Source organism: Lacerta agilis, chromosome 10 (assembly GCF_009819535.1).
Source record: "Lacerta agilis isolate rLacAgi1 chromosome 10, rLacAgi1.pri, whole genome shotgun sequence".
NCBI classification, from domain to species: domain Eukaryota; kingdom Metazoa; phylum Chordata; class Lepidosauria; order Squamata; family Lacertidae; genus Lacerta; species Lacerta agilis.
In genome coordinates, this window is record NC_046321.1 from 61,385,093 (window position 1) to 61,406,379 (window position 21,287).

A 21,287-nucleotide genomic window follows, 5' to 3' on the forward strand; every position below is an offset into this window, starting at 1 on the left:
TTTTTTTTTGGGGGGGGGTATGCACACGTGGCTTCAGGGGGAAGGGGAATTAGTGAAAACCGTTTCTCATGCTTTCTGCTAACAGCATCCTCTGCCAGCTCAGAGACTTCTATCAACGGAGATATACCAAGATCAGAAAAAAAATCCAGTTCTTAAAATGACTAATTAATATTCCACCTTTGTTGAACAATTCAGAACTTACACGTTTCAAGTATGCTGATAATAGTTCAACGTAATGTTTTATTTCGCTTCCCTGAGCTTTGTGCATCATGTTTGGACAAGTTTTATCATCTTCGTTTGTCTGAAGTAGCATCAATGTCTTCAAATGAAATGATGTTTTCTAATCATCGTGCATTTTAAACAGACACAGATAGTCTAGATTTCGATGAGCGTGCGCTGTGTTTTTTGAACCAACACTGCTTACTGGATTCTTCTGAACTGCTGTGTTTCATTCAATCTTTACCATCAACCAAGAGCAACCTTCTGGTTCATGACTCAAGCCCAAGTGTCATGGGGCTCTACAGAGGCACTTAGTTCCCACCCCAAAAGTCCAAACTCATTACATTCAGTCAACAGCACAGGACTCTTAAGATACAAGAGGATTTTGTAGTCAGAAATTGGTCATTTTGGTCGAGTTTATTAACCGCTTCCTAGCTTGAGTTTTTTGCAGACAGATTTTTCTAGGCCTTCATATGACATTCTTGAACTTCGAGACTTCTATTTAAAGTATTGATTTCAAAAGGTGGAGATGCCATTGAAACAGATATTCAGGCTGTTGGCCCTTGCAGCAAGAGGAGGCAGAAACCCTAGCTCTCTCTCTACTGAAGAGGCACCCGATCATCACACAGCATGGGAAAAGCGGGGAGGAGGCTATCACCATTCTTCCTAGAAGTAGGTGACTGTGCTAGACTGCAACCCACCCCCCAAAAAAGCCTGTATAAATAGGGATTTCAAGAATGTTCCTTATTTGTCCTTAACTGTTGCTGTTAAAATGTAATCTGACCCACAAGTTATCCAACAAGAGAGAGAAATTTGCCTTAAAACTAAGAATTACATATTTGTGTTTAACAGGGCAACCGATCAAGACTGGTAACTGTTGGAATTGTCAAGTTATTAGGACTCTGATCTGCTAGGATCCATATCCTGACAAGGGTTATTGCTACAAAACGGTTAGCATTTCACAACACAGCAGAACCAATCAACATGGAATTGTGAGTGTGCTTTCTAGTGACAGATTCAAAATACAAGTGCATGGGATTTTCTTTCCCTGAGCGAAGAGTTATCAGTGTTCAATTGAGCAAAATGTTTAACAGCTGAGCACTAAATGGCCTGAATGCTGCCATCTCTTGGAAACATCCTAACGAAAGTAACTGAGAAATTGGTTTTTTTTTTATTTTTAAAAAAATCAGCTCTAGAACTAAGACGAAAACTAACATGTTCTTTGTCTCCTCACACTTTCTTCCAAGACTCTGATTTGGTATTCACTTTTTATTGTCAGTGCCTAGACTTTTTATCCTGCATCAGTTCTTTCAAATACCACAAGGAATCCTTGGGCAAATACAATCACATAAGGGACATTAACCCATATTAAACATGCTGCCTCAATTAAAATAAACTCATAATGGAGACAAAACCCTTTGGTTAGTATGCACTTCATTATGCGTTTCGCTATTTCAAGAATTCAAAAAGCATTCCTGGGGCAGATACCAAGAGCTGACCAATGACATTACAAGGTTAATAGCCCCGACCTAATCATATTAGAAATATTCAAGTTTCAAAGAGAGTCTATTGGAATCTGCATTTTATTAAACTGCTGAACACTGCAGAAAGATGGCATTACACACTAAACTTGTGCTTTATGGGATTAAAATGTTAGGATCAGAGACTCGCAGAACAGAGTAGGCTCGAAAATGAATGTTGCATAAGCTAGTGTTAGTGGAATGATCCTCAAAGCCTTAGGTACAGATTAGCCTATACAACTTTGTCCTTTTCAATCCTTTGTTTTCTTTCAAGCCACCTTCCGACCCTGAAACTGCTATAATTGCAGCTCTTCAGAGACAAAGTGAAGTGATATGTTGCTGATATGCTTCTTAGGTGCTATGTTACAGTGATTATCTAATTAGGTACCCTGCCTGAAGTGAATAATAATGGCAGCATTTAAACAAATCGATAAAATACATCCAATCAGTTCTTGGCAGGCCATTATACCAGTTTTTTATATATACTGGCTTAGAGAATAACATTCAACTTTATGCTTGGGCAGCTCCATATAGGACTTGTATACCGTAAATGCTGATACATAAGGCAATCTTTTAAGTGGGCCCATTTAATTGGTCTGGAAAGCAAGTTCCACTCTCTGAAAGTGTTTGATAAAACAGAAGCTAATATAATAAAACATTAATGCTGTTTTTGCATCTTCTCTGAAAGCAAACATAGAGGTACAAAAGGAGAAGAAAGGAGCAACTCCGCTAGCGCAACAATCGAAACCTTTTCTAGAAGTTGCAGGGTTAAACTTACTTCGAATAAAGTCAAAACAAAATAAAATAAAAAATTCCTTTCAGTAGCACTTAGAGGACCAACTAAGTTTGTTCTTGGTATGAGCTTTTGTGTGCATGCACACTTCTTCTGAAGAATCTGAAGTATCTGAAGAAGTGTGTGCTACTGGAGGGAATTTTTTTATTTTATTTTCTTTTGACTATGGCAGACCAACACGGCAACCTACCTGCAACTTCAAATAAAGTGATTGTAAGGTTAATGCATGAGCAAAGTTTGCCTAGAACATTCTGCCAAGTTTTAAACAAATTTAGTAAACACTGATCCAGAGCTTCACGATGACTTACAAAATACCGTATATACCCGAGTATAAGCCGACCCGAATATAAACCAAGGCACCTAATTTTCCTACAAAAACCTGGGAAAGCTTATGACTCGAGTATAAGCCGGTTCACCTTTGCCGCTGTGGAGGAGGAGGAACGAGCAGCCCGAAAGCAACCCTTTGGGCTGCTCCTTCCTCTTCTTCCTTTGCCAACTTTGCATTTATGCGAGCAGTTCAGGAATGGAACAAGCTGCCTGGGAGAGTAAAGAACCGCCGTTCTTGTACACTTCTTAAGGAATGGTTGACTGGGGAGAGCGGGTGGCGGCACGAGCGGAGAGATAGGGCTTCTTTCTCGCCACCCCCACCACCCGCCTCACTCGAGTATAAGCCGAGGGCAGCTTTTTCAGCACAAAAAATGTGCTGAAAAACTAGGCTATACTCAAGTATATAGGTAAATAAATAGGATCAACAGAAATGTAACGTCGCATACATGTAATATACCAGAAGCAGAAAATAAAAAGCTGTTTCAATGCACAACTCACAAGCCAGGCTGTCATTTCCTAGAGGTTGGAGAGCATAAAAGTTGGTAAAAGGCACATTCCTGGAAAAGACACCATAAGTGATTCTAGGAGTCTCTCCAGTTCCAGACACACCCTGAACTACATTCCCGATTTTTCTAGGAACCCAACCACATCCAGATCAGAAAAAAACCTAGGATATCTCCTTATCACTATCATTTCTTTCTTGAGGTAGATTAATAAGACCACCATATCTCTCTCTCTCTCTCTCTCTCTCTCTCTCACGCGCACGCACACACACACCCCTCTACAGTATGAAATCTGGGTCAGCAGTTAGTGAAGCTCAATCTCACCAAAATACAGTACATAACACGCGCGCACACAACCTGGGTAGCTAAAATCTAGGCAGCCTTTTCATATCTAATGCCACTTCAACTGATGCCTGAATTATGAACTTACAGTACCTGCCATGCCATCTCCTAAAGTGATCGCGCCAGTAAATTTGCAAAGGACTTGCTATATTAGCGCCTAAACTAAAGTTTGGCATCATAGTAGGCTGTAAGAAGAGTTTGGATTTGGATTGTTATCCCACTTTATCACTACGCAAAGGAGTCTCAAAGCAGCTAACATTCTCCTTTCCCTTCCTCCCCCACAACAAACACTCTGTGAGGTGAGTGGGGCTGAGTGACTTCAAAGAAGTGTGACTAGTCCAAGGTCACCCAGCAGCTGCATGTGGAGTAGCGGAGACATAAACCCGGTTCACCAGATTACGAGTCTACCGCTCTTAACCAATACACCACACTATACCACACTGTAAGAAAAGTGATTCTACTAATTGTAGCCACTATCCTAGGGTCAGAATGTCTTAGGCAATCCCATCCCATGATCTCATCTTAGCTGGAGATTGTCATGGGAATGGGATGTAATAGCTATACTGGGTCAAAAGGCTGGATGTTTAAATCAGAATATTCCCCTCCTTCACTACTGAACATTTGTGTCAATTCTATTTAAGTTTCTGAAAAGGTAGATTTAATGTAGATAAATGCAGAACATTTCTAAGTGCGGTACAACCTGTCTCATGATTTGTGTGCAAGATGTAAAATTCATTAATTTACATTGTCTATGCTTAATTGATCACAGTCTAAATGATGACTCCCTTCATATTCACCCCCATGACTTGGACGTTGACTTATTGTTCATTTCTTTAGCTAAAGCTGGGACATTTGAGATTTTCACAGGACCGAAGAAAAATAGATGCAAACGCTTGACAGTGCCAGGAGATAAAATAATTGTGCATGAAATTTAACTTATTCAACATTAAAATACAATGAGAACAAACGACTCCACATATTAATTCTATGTAGAACAGTATAATGGCTGAAATTGAAGGAAGTGTGGGTTTCTGAACCACACTAACATATGCCTAGACTTACCTTCATTAATGTGAGTGATATGGCTCTTTCTGGCCTCAGCTTAAGTTATAATAGCAGCTTTATGTTGGCTATTGCTTCACTAAGTGGAAAGTTCATAAGAGCATATTTTATCGCAGCAGAAAACTCAGGGCATTTGACAGATCAGTTTAGATCTAAAGATGGGTCCCCCTAAAGTTGAAATGTCCATGTCCCATAAATAATTTTCAAAAAGGGGGGGGGGGAGAGAAATTAAAGTGACCATATGACCGGCTGGCTAAAACATAGCATGTGTCGGAAACTTCCATGCGAACAGGAGCTACTACTCCAAATTACCTCTGTATGTACAATGCATGCAGGCAAGATTTATGACAGTGAAGGTAACCCGACAGCTCTTGCTCATATATGTGAGAGAGGGCATATCCCTCTTATATTTCTCCAAAACTCCAGTGGGCCAGATGAGCCAGCTTTGTATCAGATGGCAAAGTGGCCGTTGCTTTTTCCTTCCGTTGCCTTTTGACCTGGAATAAGCCGAGTCGGTACTTTAACAATGAAACAAGCCTGCCAGCAACATTGTCACATAAACCATGTAAAATGCATACTCCCTCGATCACTGTCCCTCATCGCAGCGGTGAATGTCTCTTTGCTGGAGGAAATAGTCCCAGCTGCCTTGAAAGAGGCAGTGGTTCTTAAGAAGTCCTCCCTGGAACCCTGGAACCCGAGCTACCATCAAACTGTCAATATCCCATTCCTGGGCAAGGTGTTTGAGAGGGTGCTGATGGCACAGCTTCAAGTGTACCTGGATGGAGCCAATTGCGTGGATCCATTTCAATCTGGTTTCAGTACTGCATTTCAGCCGCACAATTCTGTCTCCTTGGAAGCACATATGGCCACATTGCCTACTAAGGACTCATCTCTTCCCCAAGCTTTTGTAGGAGCTGGCCGAGTCTGCTCTGCATAGTACATAGAGAGCCAGTGTGGTGTAGTGGTTAGAGCGGTGGACTCGTAATCTGGTGAACCGGGTTCGCGTCTCCGCTCCTCCACATGCAGCTGCTGGGTGACCTTGGGCTAGTCACACTTCTTTGAAGTCTCTCAGCCCCCTCACCTCACAGAGTGTTTGTTGTGAGGGAGGAAGGGAAAGGAGAATGTTAGCCGCTTTGAGACTCCTTCGGGTAGTGAAAGCGGGATATCAAATCCAAACTCTTCTTCTTCTTCTTCTTCTTCTACACTATGTATTATTCCAGTGCTACTAGTTTTACCATCTGAATTGTTCCCGTGTGGTTTTTTGTTTGTTGTGTTTTTTTATTCCTGCTGTAAACCACATTTGTGGTGAAAAGCAATCTATAAATTCAGTACGTAAAAGTTTCATCTGAAACAGTTTCAAGGAATACGTCTGCTTATTTCTTTTCCTGAAAACAAAGGCTACTTCACTTACTTGAAAGTCTCTTTCCTCCAAGATCTCCTTCTTCCATCTGACAAGGAAGGCAGCACACACATATAAATGGAAGTGAGAAAATCCTCTGGTTCAGACTGAGAAAGAGAGAAAGAGAATTTATGTATAACCAGACAACAACTGCAGTTTATTCATCATGATATTCTGTCATTTTTTCTAGTTACTCCAAAGTTAATTATCTCCAGGAGGTAAAATTGTTGCTGATTTTTATGATTGAATTATTAAATCAAACTCCAAAATCAGATCCCAAATAATTTTATCTTTATTGCAGGGTGGAATTGCTCACCAGGAACCAACACTATTTCAGAGTACTCTATCCAACGATATAAAAGGCATGCTATATCAATTAAGCTTTGCAGTAAGCATCAAGCAAAGATTTCTGGTGTCGGTCTTTGTTTTGAAAACTGCCTTAATTGTTCCAGTGAACCATCTTTTGTTGGGAGGAATAGACGGTGGGGTTTTAATCCTATTTATTCTCCTTGACTTCTTGATTGTCTTTGTCACCATTTAGCATAGTAACATTATACACTGCCTGCCAAAACTGAGAATATGAGCATCACACTGCGAGGCTTCCATTCCTACCTGTCAGAAAGGAAGAAAGGGTTTGCCCCTTGAGACCCAGCTTGTGGGATACCACAGAGATAAATCTTATTTCACAAACTATTTAACATCAACATGAAGCTGAGATCATCAGAGCTTCTGAAGTTGAATGTCCTCAATACAATACCTTTATACCATGAGAAATCCAGGTGGCCTAGATTGGCCTAGATTTTTTCCCAGGTAAATTGGTGGAAACTATTATTACAGGCCCATGGACTGCAAGAAGATCAAACCTATCCATTCTCAAGGAAATCAGCCCTGAGTGCTCACTAGAAGGACAGATCCTGAAGTTGAGGCTCCAGTACTTTGGCCACCTCATGAGAAAAGAAGACTCTCTGGAAAAGACCCTGATGTTGGGAAAGATGGAGGGCACAAGGAGAAGGCACGACAGAGGATGAGATGGTTGGACAGTGTTCTCGAAGCGACTAGCATGAGTTTGGCCAAACTGCGAGAGGCAGTGAAGGATAGGCATGCCTGGCGTGCTCTGGTCCATGGGGTCACGAAGAGTCGGACATGACTGAACGACTGAACAACAACAACATTATTACAGGTAACACATTATTAAGCATATAGAAGAAAAAGTCTTGCTGAGTAGGAATCAGCATTGCTTCTGCAAAGTTAAATCCTCTGTCACAAGTATTTGACATCTTTGAGTATGTCATGATGTACTGGCAGACACAGGATAAGAGGTTGGGTGCTCCTATGAATTATTTCAAGATAAACAGGAAATAGGGGGTAGAAGCAAACAGACAGTACTCACAATAGAGGTAAGCGGTGAGATTCCCAATGCTATTTAAAGTGTTCATAAATAATGAGGAGTTTGGGGTGAGCAGTGAAACGCTGGCATTTAAACTGAGAAATATGGAATATCCCTGACTTCACATTCACTGGTGAGGTCTGAACTGACGGTGACTAAGCAAGAAAATCTGGAGGTCATGGTGGATGATTGAATTAAAACTGCTATGAAAAGGGCAAATTGCAATTGGGGACTGTTATTAGTATGTCACTGAATGCCAATTGCTGGGAAATAATAGCAGAAGAGTGCTATTACTCTTCAAGCCCCATTTGTGGGCTTCACTGTGGACATTGTGGACTTCTGACCCAAGCGGGCTCTAATGTTCTCAAATGGAGGTTGGGGAAAAAAATATAAGCAGTTTTCAGTCTAGGTCCAAGAAGGAGTAAACAAAGCCAGAGAAGAAACTGAGCACAAAGTTCATCAGAACCTTTGAATAATCTTTACCAAAAGTGAACACTGCTGTTATACAAGCTACACCCAAAGGCTCTTTCAAAATAATTGTAAAACATGCCATTTGCTCGTGATGTTTCCCTTTTCCACATTGCGTTCCAATACTGTTTTTCTAGGCCCTTTTAAATCAAATCAAATGGGCTTAAGTATTCAATTCATTAAAGGAAAAATGCATATTCCCTTTAGATTTAAGAATTCATCATGGTTCAGAGATAAAACTAGGCTACAAAGTATTTCAAACAGATAGTCTTGGACAGTTTTGGAAATTGAGCAAAGCACCTAATGCATAATTGCCTTTCCTAACACCTGCTACCTATTATAACTTTCCATTTGCAGCCCTTGAAGTTATGACCGGTTTCATCTTTAAATGTATGAAACGGCAGGCCAATAGCTAAAAGCTATTTAAAAAAATAAAAATAAAAATATCAAATATAAACAATGACCTTGATTTAAATATTTTAGCAAAGATCTTAAGACAGATGTACAGCCTTCCAGAAGACTTATTCTGAACATATTAGGCATGACTCGGAGCGCATCACCACAGAGGCATCTGTCATCATCAATAAAAATCATTTAGAAGGTTAGCATCACAAATATTACATTGCCTTGCAAGAAGTTTATCGCTTCTGTGGATGAAATCGAAGCCATTATTTCAGACTTTGCCCGCAAAAAACTCATGAATTAATCAGGGGATGGACGTAGACTGGTGGGAAAGTTAAAGAAGTAAGATAGATAGATAGATAGATAGATAGATAGATAGATAGATATTATTACGGCCATTGGCCCATCACGCACGATTTTTCAAACAACATATGTATACTTAGCCTTTCTACTTAGAACTTAGAAAGGACTTTAAAGTAACAGACTAAGCAGTAAATTTACAACATAAAACATCACCCCCTATTTATAAAATTATAAAAACATCAATTAAGGTAACACATAATTACATCCTGAGTCATGATTTAAAAGGAATGTCCAATCCACCAGAAGTCCGTTTTTCTTCCTTTGGGATAGGACGGTGATCAGAAATCTGGCAACCGTAAGTGATCTTGGAGGGTCTTCATCATTCAGTAGGTATCTCAGTTTGGCTTCGTTCGAGTCATCGGCAATTCCCTTTAAATATGGAGCAAGAAACTTACTCCTGGACGATGAGTGAAGAGCACAATCAAAGATTATGTGATACAACGATTCTGGTGCTCCGCCATTACAGTCACATAAGAGCGATATTTGAAGTTAAAGAAGTAAAGCAGAACATATTCGTGGTAACAATGCGCCCCAACAGTTGAAAAAGAAACTGCTTTTATCTATAGAATACTGCTTAATTAGTGTATCAGCTTATAATTACACTGAAACTTTCCCACCCTGTTGTACTACTAGGAGATATTTAAAGTTTAAACCAAACAATTTAAAGCAGGGTGGTCCAACCTCTCAGACTGAGTGGGATGCAAGTGTATTTCGACACAAAAGTTGTGGGCTGCACACTGCCATGCCATGCAGCGGGGAGAGGGCAGCAAAGTTAAAATTTGACACCCCAGCCCTCCTGCTGCCTTCCCAAAGCTGTGGGCTAAGTACTGAGCTTTGGGAAGGAGGTGCGAGGCTCTGGCAGGGTCCTAGCTGGGAAAGTGCTAACTAGGCTTTGAGAAGGAGGCAGGAAGACTCTAGGACCATATCAGAGCCTCCGTCCTAAAGCCCAGTGCCTTAGGAAAGCAGTGCAAGGGCTGGGAGGGGTGTCAAATGTTGCCGAGGGCCACCAAAAAGGCAACGAGGGCCAACCGCTGGAACACCCTGTTTTAAAGGGTCAATTCTCAGCCTTGGAAGGGGATACAAACTTAGCACCATTTTATATTGTTTCTAATAACTTTTAAAGTTGTAACATTTTAGACCTGCAATATGAATCTTAAAGGTATCAAATATTAACAGTATTCTTTCAAGTGGTTAAAAAAAAAACGTACCACACCATAGAAGTTAAATATTTAAGACGATACGAACTCTGAATAAAACTTTATGTCATCAAAAATTCCTAACCTCTGAAAGGTAGAAAACTTTCGGGGGAAATAATTTTATGAGTCTAGTCTAGGTAGAAGAAATTAAAAGTTAATTTCAGGCTCAACTAAATCTAACAGCAGCAGATCTATGTGTTTTAACATGATCGGCCCCCGTCACGTTGAAAGAGGGGAATTGAGTATTTGATGAAAACAGCAAAATGGCCTCAAAGGTGGAAGGTACTAAATACACCCACAGTCATGACTTATTAATCATCAAGTTTACAGCCTAGCTTTCCTCCAAGGAGCTGAAAATGGCAAAAGTGGTTCTCCCCCGCTATATTTAATCCACACAACAGTGTTAGTGTGGATTAAATATATAGTGTGGATTAAATATATAGTCCAGTGTTTCCTAACTGGGGACCCCAAGATATTCCAAGGGAGCCACAGATTTAAAATGCATAAATGGGGGGGGGGCACAGCATGAGGCTAGGGGGCCACAGAGGGAAGTGAGAAGTGAAGGAAAATATCATTTTAAAAAAAACCCTGATTGGCTGGCTATCCGCTTGGCCAATCACAAGTGGGTAAAGGGGCGGCCCACCAGGGCCTAGCGCTCCTTTCTACCACGTGAGTTTTTCTTGGTTTGTTTCCGGCAGGAGAGGGTGATTGCAGAGGCTCCCGTTTTGACCAGTACAGCTCGCAATCCAGAACCCCCAGGTCAGGTAAGTGTGGTGGTGGGGTGGCAATGGCTAGGGCAATAGCTTGTTGCTGCTGCCAGTGCTGGGCCCGGTGGGAGCCTGGGCCTGACTCTGCAAGGCGCAGAGTGCTATCCACCCCAGCGTCTAGCGGATCGGGGCCTTCGGTTGTTGCAGCGTCGGCCCAGCTCTGCAAGGCGCGGGGTAAAACCCACCCCAGTGCCTAGCCAAGTGGGGTCGTCTGGTGCTGCTGACTTGCATCTAGTAAATAACTGTCTACTCTGAAGAAAGCCGCACTGAGTTCCATAGGCCCTACTCCCAGGTAAAGGTGTGTGGGGTTACAGTGTTTTATCTTGGCAGCCAGGGCTCCTCCGGATGACAAGATCTTTTTGCACCAGGTCAGTAAGGACCACTTGCTTTTTTTAAATTCTCCCATATTTACAGAACTCCCTGTGTACCTTTTGGACTTTATCTATAGGTTTCCTCCTCTGTGTCAAATAACTGGGGTCCAATAAGTGTTGTTATAATACATGGAAGATCGATCTCCCTCGGGAGGTTCTGAACTCTCTTTCCTTGGAGGTTTCTAAACAGAGTTTGGATGGCCATTTGTCATGGATGCTTTAGCCGAGTTTCCAATATTGCAGAGGGCTGCCCTAGAAAAATGACCCTGGGGGGGGGGGGGTCCCTTCAAGCTCCATGATTCTATGTTGTTGTTTTCTGCTTCAAAAATATTTCATTATGTTCCTATAATTTCATGCCTATCTTTCACTGCCTCCCGCAGTTTGGGCAAACTCATGCTAGTCGCTTTTGTTAGAGAAGGGCAGAACCTCAGATTTGTATTGATTTTTACTTCTGGGGGGCTACACTCATGGGGGGCACAGGAAGAAAAAAAGGTCAGAAGGGGGCCATGGTCGGAAAAAGGTTGGGGAACACTTGGTTAGTCTGAGAGACAGTAACTGGGTCAAGGTGAACCATTGAACTTCATGGCTGAGTGGAGATCTGAATCCTAATGTCCTGGGTCCAAGTTACCAGGAACTTTTCTGCTCAGTTGACCCCTGATATGAGGTTAGCTGGGGGGTGGGGTAGGGGAGTGGACAGTGAACAATTATGGAAAAGGGACTTCAATAATAATAATAATAATAATAATAATAATAATAATAATAATAATAATATAGGCTACTTTTCACCATGTATAGTCACAAAGCAGTTTACAGATCAAGTTAAAAAAATCAAACTATTGATAAAATGTACATTCAAAAAAAGACCAGAAATGTTCCTGTTAAGTATTTAAAAACAGAAAGAGTACTATGTATGTATGGTATAACAGCAGCAAGAATGCTAGTGGCCAGAAATTGGAAAAATAAAGTTGCACCAACTATAGCAGATTGGCAAAATTTAATGATAGAATACTTGCAACTAGCCAAAACAACGGGTAAAATAAGAAGACAGACGACTCAAGAAGTATGGAAAGAATGGAGGATATTTAAAGAATATTAAGGAATAATGGTATAAATGGAATTCTAATGGCAGAGGCAGACTGAACCTTTAAATAAGTAAATAGAAATACAAAGATGAAAAATATGAATTACAAATGGAAATTATAACTGTACGCTATATAATATTACAAATGCAATGAAGATAATTGGAGGTACAAGAATGTGTGTGTGTAAATGTGGATAGTAGTTATATATGTAAATATTTATATTTGAAGAAGTGGATATATGCGATGTATATGTTTATTTTGTGTGTTTTTAAACAATAAAGATGAATTTAAAAAATTTATCAAACAATACGATGTTTAAAATAAACAGGAACGCATTCTTAAATCCTTATATTTCCGCTTGTACTTAGGGGAACAATTTAATGGAAACTGCTATGAAAGCCCTTCAACAAAGCTTATTCACCAACCAAGATTGTTTCAACTGGAAAAGAACATTTCTAGACTCACAAAAGGCCTGATGTTCCTGGAATGAAGTTCATCTTCTACTTTGGAATATAGCAATATGCTAAACCTGAGATTGTCAGATAATATGGTTGGCTAAGAATACAAGTATCCACAATTCTTTTCTTTTCTTTTCCCCCCTTTTAGAATAAACAAAGGTTGACAACTTGACATTTCATTTAGCGTTAGGGGAGAAATGGCAAGTTTATATAATATTTCCTCCCTTCTTAAAACATGATAAATTGTTATTTGCAGATTCCTCTGCAACAAACATCCTGCAATTTATAAACCATTTAAGAATATCAGAAAGACACATCTGCTGTAACTGATCATCCCTCCAGGGAAAAATATAGGTATTCCCAATTGTTAAACCTGCTACCAACGGTAATGGCATTCATCAGTGATTTTCTTGTGAGCTTTTACAATGGCCTTGCTACTTGACTGCAACCAGCTGTAAAGCTTTTTTATTCTGTTATCACATCCGCATGAGGGAATGAATGCCAAGGATTCAATAGTCCTGCTAAGGAAGCAGAGTCACACAGTTGGAATAGCAATAAGTAGACTCAATTGAAGGCATCCCTTTCACACTCCCTCGCTTTTGCAGAATGAATGCATGAATGACAAAAAAAATTACAAAATAAAAATTCTCAGGTGCAGATGCTGAGGAAGATATACAAAATATAAATAAAATATAAAGTAGAGAATGTCACTCTTTAAAGAGAAGGGTCTGGAGAGGATATAACTGATGTAGCATCATAACAGAGATAAAACTGACAGGCTTTATTTTGCAATTGAGAAGGTACAGAGGAAAAATCCTAGAACCCATTCTATTAAAAATAAGATGTTCTGAATTTCAACCAGAGATCACACTTCCTAAACTATCAAACACTTTTATGCTTTTTTAAGGGGATGGGAGCCTTCATGGTTTATATGTTGAAGATAACTGAGATAAGAAAATTGGGGTAGTATCGTAGGTGTCTGAATTCTCTTTTCCTTCCAGCGCTTATAGCTATGCAATCACTCAATCAGTTTATTACGGCCAGAGAACCAGCAGTTAAAATATAGCTACAATGCAAAATTATAAAAGCAAGATAGAATAATTATATTTTTAAAAAAGCCAGAATAAGAGCAGGGAGATAAGAGTTGCTGACCAGCAGGTTAAAAAAAAACTAGAATTCTAACTGTTTCTAAAGCAATCCAGTTGAAGACCACCGGAAGGAAGAGTCATGTGTCTGAAACACAAGATTACATAAAATGTAGCATGATTCTGTGCATCTGCTATTACCCATAGAAAAAAAAAGATAAATCAAGGACAGCAAGCCTTATACAGTAGAGGCAACATTACTATTCCATTTATAACTATGCACACAAAAAATGACTTGTTCTGCTGGTCCTAATTAGAAACAGCTAAAACTGATGTGGACAAGATCGACCTTGCACATTGAAGACAAGCCATGAACTTCTTTGCTTACCCAACAGCCACAGTTCATCCATATATCTGACCAGAAACCAAACATCAATGAAAAGAGGGAGAGCTAGGGAGGTGATTTGGAAGCACTGGCTGCCAAGGAAACCATTTGCCAGACTGAGCAACTTTCATTCATGCCTTTGGACTAGTGGAATGTTCTCAGTTTGAAAGATTTAGATTTCATACAAAGCAGAAGCTCGATTCCTGATCATTAAACATTACTCCACTACTGCAGCTTCTGCATAGACTCTGTACTGGAGTCTTCTCACAACATGGTGTTTCGAACTACAATTCCCATCAGCCTCAGCCAGCACAGCCAATAGTCATGGATGATAGGAACTGTAGTTCAAAACATCTGGTCAGCCCAAAGAGAAGGCTCCTATGCTGTGTTTCAGATTCAGTTCAAGGTGCTGGATGAAATGTTAACATCCTTAAATGGCTCAGTTCCGATATATCTGGAGGAGTCCCCACTTATTTCACATCACCATCTCCAGTATCTGGGCACTGCCTTCTGGTCTGGTCGGCGCCAGGGTGGAACCCCTGAGTTCTATGAAGGGTGAAAGGCAGCACAAAAATGTAAGAAATCGATAAATAATATCAATCAGAAGAACCTCTTAAGTGCATCATCTGTGAAACAATTTAAGACCACAAACAGCCTGTGGGCAAACCTTCTTAGCAATTGCTCTTCAATGGAGGAAGCCTAGAGCTGATTAGCTGATTAGGCAGTGTGGGATAGGTTTTAATAGATGATTTATTTTAGTTAATGTTATTCTACTTTTTCAAAGAACTATGTTTCTACAAATCAGATCAAAAATTGCCACACTTCCCCCCCCTTTTGTACCAGTGAATCACCTCTGAAGAGCTCACTGAGCGTGAATATTAATCATTACATTTTTACACTGCTACATAGACATTAAACAACAGGGGTTTTCTTCCTGGTCCTTTCCAAAAATTTCTCACCTGCCTGCTAGTTAAAGCTTTCTAACGATTACTTCTTCTGAAACCCATTTCACTGTGACAAGAATGCATCCTTGCTTTTTGCATTGGGAAAAGCACAAAAATGCTCTTATACCGACTCTGATCCCTGATGGCTATTTGGATGTGGGGGCTTTGCAAGAGAGATTCCTACACCAGCATGATTAAATTAATGCAAATCGGTTTTGACACCATTTGTTGCCATGGGAAAGACTGACAGAACCATCCACAGATGAATTAAAATTAATAGTGGCATCACCATGCCTTTTCATCTTAACTTCCTGAAATGAAGGTCATACAACTCCAAACGGACCTGATGAGACAAAGGTGCAGTCAATATCCCATTTAAGTGGTCCAATTCCCGCTTAGTGGAGCTGGATTGTAGCTTTATTTTATTTTTGTTTTGAATTAGCAAATATATGCGCATCTGACACAAGTTGCATTTTTAATGTTTCTGTGGAAGCAGGCTCCAAAACTCAATTTCCCACTTCTTAAAGATCTCTGACTTGCCTAAGAGGAAAAATAGTACCAACAATGTACCCCGCCAATTTAGAAATAACACTGCAGTAATTTCGCCCCCACTTCAACATGTTGCTAGACATATGCTAGGTGGAGTTTCTTCAATATTATATTTGGATATTATTGCAGTACAGAGCTAGTAGCAACCCAGATTCAATGTACATGGGTATGGAATGCAAGCATGTTTTTCATCTGATTGTGGGGTCTCCTGAATCCTGAAAATGCCATGGGTTAGAATAAAGGATATATTGCACATCTATTCTGCAACCCTGTAACATAGGGGTGGTGGAATGGATTCACTGATAGGCCAGAAATAGAACTCCTCCAGTGTCATGGGCTACTTTAAAAGGTGGATGGCCCTGACCACAATCTGGGACATGTCTTCAAAAAATGGGACCTTACTAGGTGCTATCCTAAAGTTATTTTTTATTCCCTAGGATGTATCTTATAGGGAATTGCACCCAGGGATGTCCAACTCCCCATAGTCTGTGATCTACTCACAGTATTAAAAAAACTGGAAGTGATCTACCCATTGTTGTAAAAAGACTGGCAGTGATCTACCCAAAGTTGTGGAGCTTGAGCTGTTTTCTTGGGAACCAAAGTTGGTGGGATTTTTTGCTTTTTTGTAAGGAGATCGCTGAGGGGCCAGAGATCAACCAGGATCTATCAGGAACACCCCGTGATCTACCAGTAGATTGCAATCTACCTGTTGGACATGCCTGTAAACTGCACCCACACCCTTCTCTCTCTCTTGAGGGGGAAAAAGCCTGCTTGTACTATAGAAATCATAACATTTAAGAAACTGTACCCTGAATCGCTAAGGTGTTTTTACACACAGTGTGGAAGTACCTGCTGAGATACTTCTTCAGAGTCAGGAATGTCATTTGCGGCTTTGAAGTGGAGTTGCCCTGCTACATATCAACATTATGGAAAATGTCTTGTGACACCATAAAGCCTAACAAATTTATTACGGCATAAGCTTTTGTAGACTGCTGTGCATTTCAACAGGTATGGGTAGTGCTCCCCTGAGCTGTAGTTGTGTCTCTGTACACACACCCAAACACTCAGAAACTACAGGGATATATTAATATCCCACACACAAAAAATAATTGTTGATAACACAACAATCCTGGGCACTGTCTTGCCTAATAACACATGCAGGATGATAAAAATCAACTGTCCAGTTCAACCCACAAGTGGCTACTCTTAATGAGTTTCCAACGCTACGACTCTGTAGTAACCCAGCTCTGGGAATAAAATGCATGTTCAGTGTCTGGTGGGGCTGTGAGAAAGTCAAGAGTTTTTGGGGGGTGTATACACGAAGAATTAAAAAAGATGTTCAGAACCTCAATTGAAAAGAAACCAGAGGCATTCTTACTGAGCACTGTAGGGGAAGACATCCCACAAGATAAGAAAAGATTATTTCTATACGCCACAGCTGCAGCCGATTATTGTTGGCGAGGAAATTGGATAGGAGATACCATCCCCACAAAGGATGATTGGATAACAAATTATGCAAATTTATAGGATTGGCCAAACTAGCGGCAGCCATAAGGAATCAATCTAACCAGAATTTGAGGAAGGAACAGCAATGTTTTGAGGGTTATATGAAAAAACACTGTTCCAAGACAGTATGTTTTATGCCTAAATTAAGTATGTAAAGATGATTCAATATAAAGTAAAATCAACAGTGACCAGATAGGGTTTAGTATAAAGACACAATGTATAACAAGATATTAAAGATTAAAGGATGCCAAGCTGAGGTGGGAGGAAGCCACATGGGTATATAGTATAGTTTCAATTAATTTGATAAACACAGTTGAATTTGTTAATATGTAACTGTATGATTTTGCAACTGTAACTTTTCATTCTTGAACAATAAAATGAATAAAAATAAAACCAAAAAATTCAATGTTCAGATCAGTGGCACTGGCATGAGTACCCACATGGTTCCATAGTAGGCCAACATCGTCAAGGCTGACTTAGAACACCACTTTCTCAGCTTCTTCCAGAACAGCTCCTCCATCAGAGATAAATACATGACATTGAATTATCTGGATCATGGACAGAAAGCATCTGTGCTAGTCTATCAGGACTTCACCAAGTTCAACCTTACCATAGAAGAGTCTAACCAAGAGCTCACTTTCTGTACACCACTCTGCAGGTACGTAGATATATGAGCACCACCTTATACAGGAAGCCCACCGACTGCTAAGCATACTTACATGCTTCATGCTTCTGCCCAAAGCACACCACAAAATCCACAGGACTATAGCAAAGATCTAAGATGAAGCCACATTAGACTTGGACAGAGACTGACAACCAAAAATATTGGCATCTGGCATTCCTTAGAGTACAATTACTCACCCGGAAAAGTGAAAACACGGATCAACAAGGCCAGATTGGTAACCAGGAATTATCTACCATAGGGAAGTCATAGAAGCAGCTGTCGACACCTACAGCTCCCAGGTAAAATCTTTTGTGCATTATCAATTATCTACAGCCCATATGGGAAAAATGACACAAACTGAATTAGGCTGAACATGCTTAGAAGCTACTGTGCAAACTGGAAGTACTGCCTGAGTAGTGTGTAACAAAACTAAGGCTTCCCTATTAACAAAAGAAAGATATTCATATGAAGCTATTCTATATCAAGGAAACATCCCCCTCCAAGGTCTACAAAACAGTGTGATGTGAAGGAGAAACAGCAGCACTAAGAAAAAACTTGGATGTGATAGCATACGTGATGCAACACAGTCAAGATGATCCTCCGGATTATGAACTTCAGCCACAGAAAGGGCTGTTCTGCTTTTATAAATTATAGAAGGGGGAGAGGGAAGAGACAGTGGTAGGAAGAATCGCGAGTACTTTCACTCCTTTAAATTGAAGCTGCCAAGAGTCATCTAGGGAGAAAATGTCAGACAGACAAGATGGAATGAAGCTTGAACAATACAATCAAAATCACAAGAATACTTGAGAAGGGAGAGGATAACTCTAAACCCCAGACTTGTTATTCCACTGATGAAATGCAAGCCCAAAATCAAATTAGCTTCACATCTTCCTGCTGTGCAAGAGGCTTATGCCAAGCAAAATTGTAAGTTGCTATAAAACAGAACTAGGCTATGGAATAAAAAGCATGGGAAATCATCAGTATTTAGGATCACTGCTCAAAAAAACCCAAAAAAAACACGTACATGGAATCTTTTTGTTGCGAGATTGTGTTTAGAAGCTTTCTATTCCACACTTAATTTTCGCAACAAACCCCCATTACAATATCCTTCTTTCAGCAAAAAATTATCCCAATTTTTGCTCTTAAAATAATGCACAATAGTGGCCATTTAGGAACATTACTGCCAATATTTTGGGCCCTCTTCTAAATAACTCAACCTCATGCGATCTCCACCGCAATCCAGCACCCCTATCTGTTCAGAAGGTGATCCTAGAGATCCTTGCATACAATGGTACCTCGAGTTGCAGACGCTTCAGGTTACAGACTCCACTAACCTAGAAATAGTACCTCAGGTTAAGAACTTTGCTTCAGGATGAGAACAGAAATTGTTGCGGCGGTGCGGCAGGAGGCCCCATTAGCTAAAGTGGTACCTCAGGTTAAGAACAGTTTTCAGGTTAAGAACGGACCTCCAGAACGAATTGAGTTCTTAACCCGAGGTACCACTGTACAGCAGAGTAATGGTACCTGGCTGCTGAGGAAGAAAATCTGGGTAAGTAGGATATGTGTTAGTTTCTTTTCATGTTAGAATCATAGAACCATAGAGTTGGGAGAGACCACAAGGGCCATCCAGTCCAACCCCCTGCCAAGCAGGAAACACCATCAAAGCATTCCTGACAGATGGCTGTCAAGCCTCCGCTTAAAGACCTCCAAAGAAGGAGACTCCACCACACTCCTTGGCAGCAAATGTTATCTGCCTTCTGCTCAACCTGCCACCTACAACTCTCTTGCCTTGCTTCAGCCTCAGTGACACCATATAAGGACCACGCTTGATTGCGTAAAAAACCTCAATAGGGCCATTCCATGAAAAATGAGCCTGATAAGAATGCTAGATGAGCGCTGGACTTTGGTGAGGAAGATTCCAAACGTGCAGTCTAACCATTTTTTTTTAAAGCTAAAGACAAAAGAAGTTTAGTTTATGGACCTTCTTTTCAAAAGTCCACCCATGTAGTCTCACAGAAGTGTTCAAGTTAAAAGTTTTCTCATGGGAGACTTCCGGCGGCGACGCAATCGCCGGGTGGTCGAGGGCTGCTTCGGGTCCGAAGCGCCCTGTCCATCCCCGGGGTCAGGAGCCCCGCTACCGCAAAGCGGGGCTCCGGTTGGGGTGCGGGAAGAGCGTCCCGCACCCTGGGCTCCCCGGCAGCGCCCGCGGAGGCTCCGAACCCTTCCCTCGCTCCCCCTGTAAAGGGGGAGTGGGGGTGAAGGGGACAACCGGAGCCGGGCTTCGGGGACATGCCCCAACCGGGATGCAAATGCGGCGACAGAGCCGCGGTGAGCGTCTAAGTTCTACCTGTGAAGAATGGAGCTAAAGGAACCCGGTGGTCGTGAGTAAGAAATTTGAGTGAAATCGTGCTTTTGGGACGATCCGGGGGGAAGGAGAAGGGCAGCCTGCCTCCCTCCCTTCGAGCTCAAGAATCTAACCCAATCTGAGTGATTACTGCTACAGAACTGGCTATAATGTATTTAAAATTGACACATGAGACTGGCAAATTTTTCTTTCGGGAAGCTAATTAGAGGAAAATATCTCCATTTAAAGTTGCGGTATTTGCGCTCCAGCTCAGGAAAATGGCGACGAACAAAGAGGGGAGTAGAAATATGACACCCACTTCCTCCTCCTCTGCCAGTATGTTGGGCTTCGTCCTTGAACTGGTATTGAACTCTGGACTAACGGATGAACAGAGACTCACTGCCTTGAAGGTGGAACTGCTTTGTAGAAAAGTCAAAGTCTTGTGTGGGGGTCTGAAATGGAACCAATTGCCCACAGAGGAGGCTTTCAAACTTTTGACACTTTGGAAGAATGCCTTGCCAAGGAGCTGAGAGGATTGATGAGTGAGCTACTTCGGAGAAGTAATTCGCTTTCTGGGGTGGCAGCCCCAAGGCGACGTCAAGATTTTTATATCCAGTCCCCGAGGTGTGAGCTCGGGGGCCAGGGACAGAGAATTAAGGTATTTACAAGAAGAAAAGGAATGTCACAAAGAACCGAAGAAGCTGAGAGATGATGAGATGGATACCTCTGAACTCGTGGCAAGGAGAGGTTTGGACTGTGCCTGGATCTGTGGACGTTTGGAGAGGGAAGCTACATGGAAGTTTAGTGTTGAAACCACCAGGAGAAGAATAATGGACAGAGGGGGTGGGGGTGAAGCAATAAGTAAACTTAAGGTGGCCTGATATGGTAAACTGAAATCGGAGGGTGAATACTGTCAACAATTTTCTGTTATATTTTTATTTGAACATGAAAGGAGATATTTCTAGTTATCATGTTATTAGCAGCAATCTTAAGGATAGAAGAGATAGATTTGATCGAATGAGCTGTGAAGATCAGTGAGGTGGAGTATAAGTAAAGTAAATTTAAGTGGATTAAGTTTATGGAATAAGAGGATTGAGATCAAGATGTAGAGATGTATTTTTAGTAAAATGTTGAAGATATAATTGACTGTA

At 41.0% G+C, this 21,287-nt stretch overlaps 1 protein-coding gene across 1 annotated transcript in view; it reads right to left on the reverse strand.

Moving 5' to 3' along the window:
- The window catches only part of TBC1D22A (TBC1 domain family member 22A), a 125,407-nt gene that overhangs the window by 22,029 nt on the left and 82,091 nt on the right, over window positions 1-21,287 (reverse strand). Inside the window, 1 exon segment of the mRNA XM_033161435.1 lies at window positions 6,178-6,272. Within this exon segment, the coding sequence (XP_033017326.1) occupies window positions 6,178-6,272 (95 nt within the window).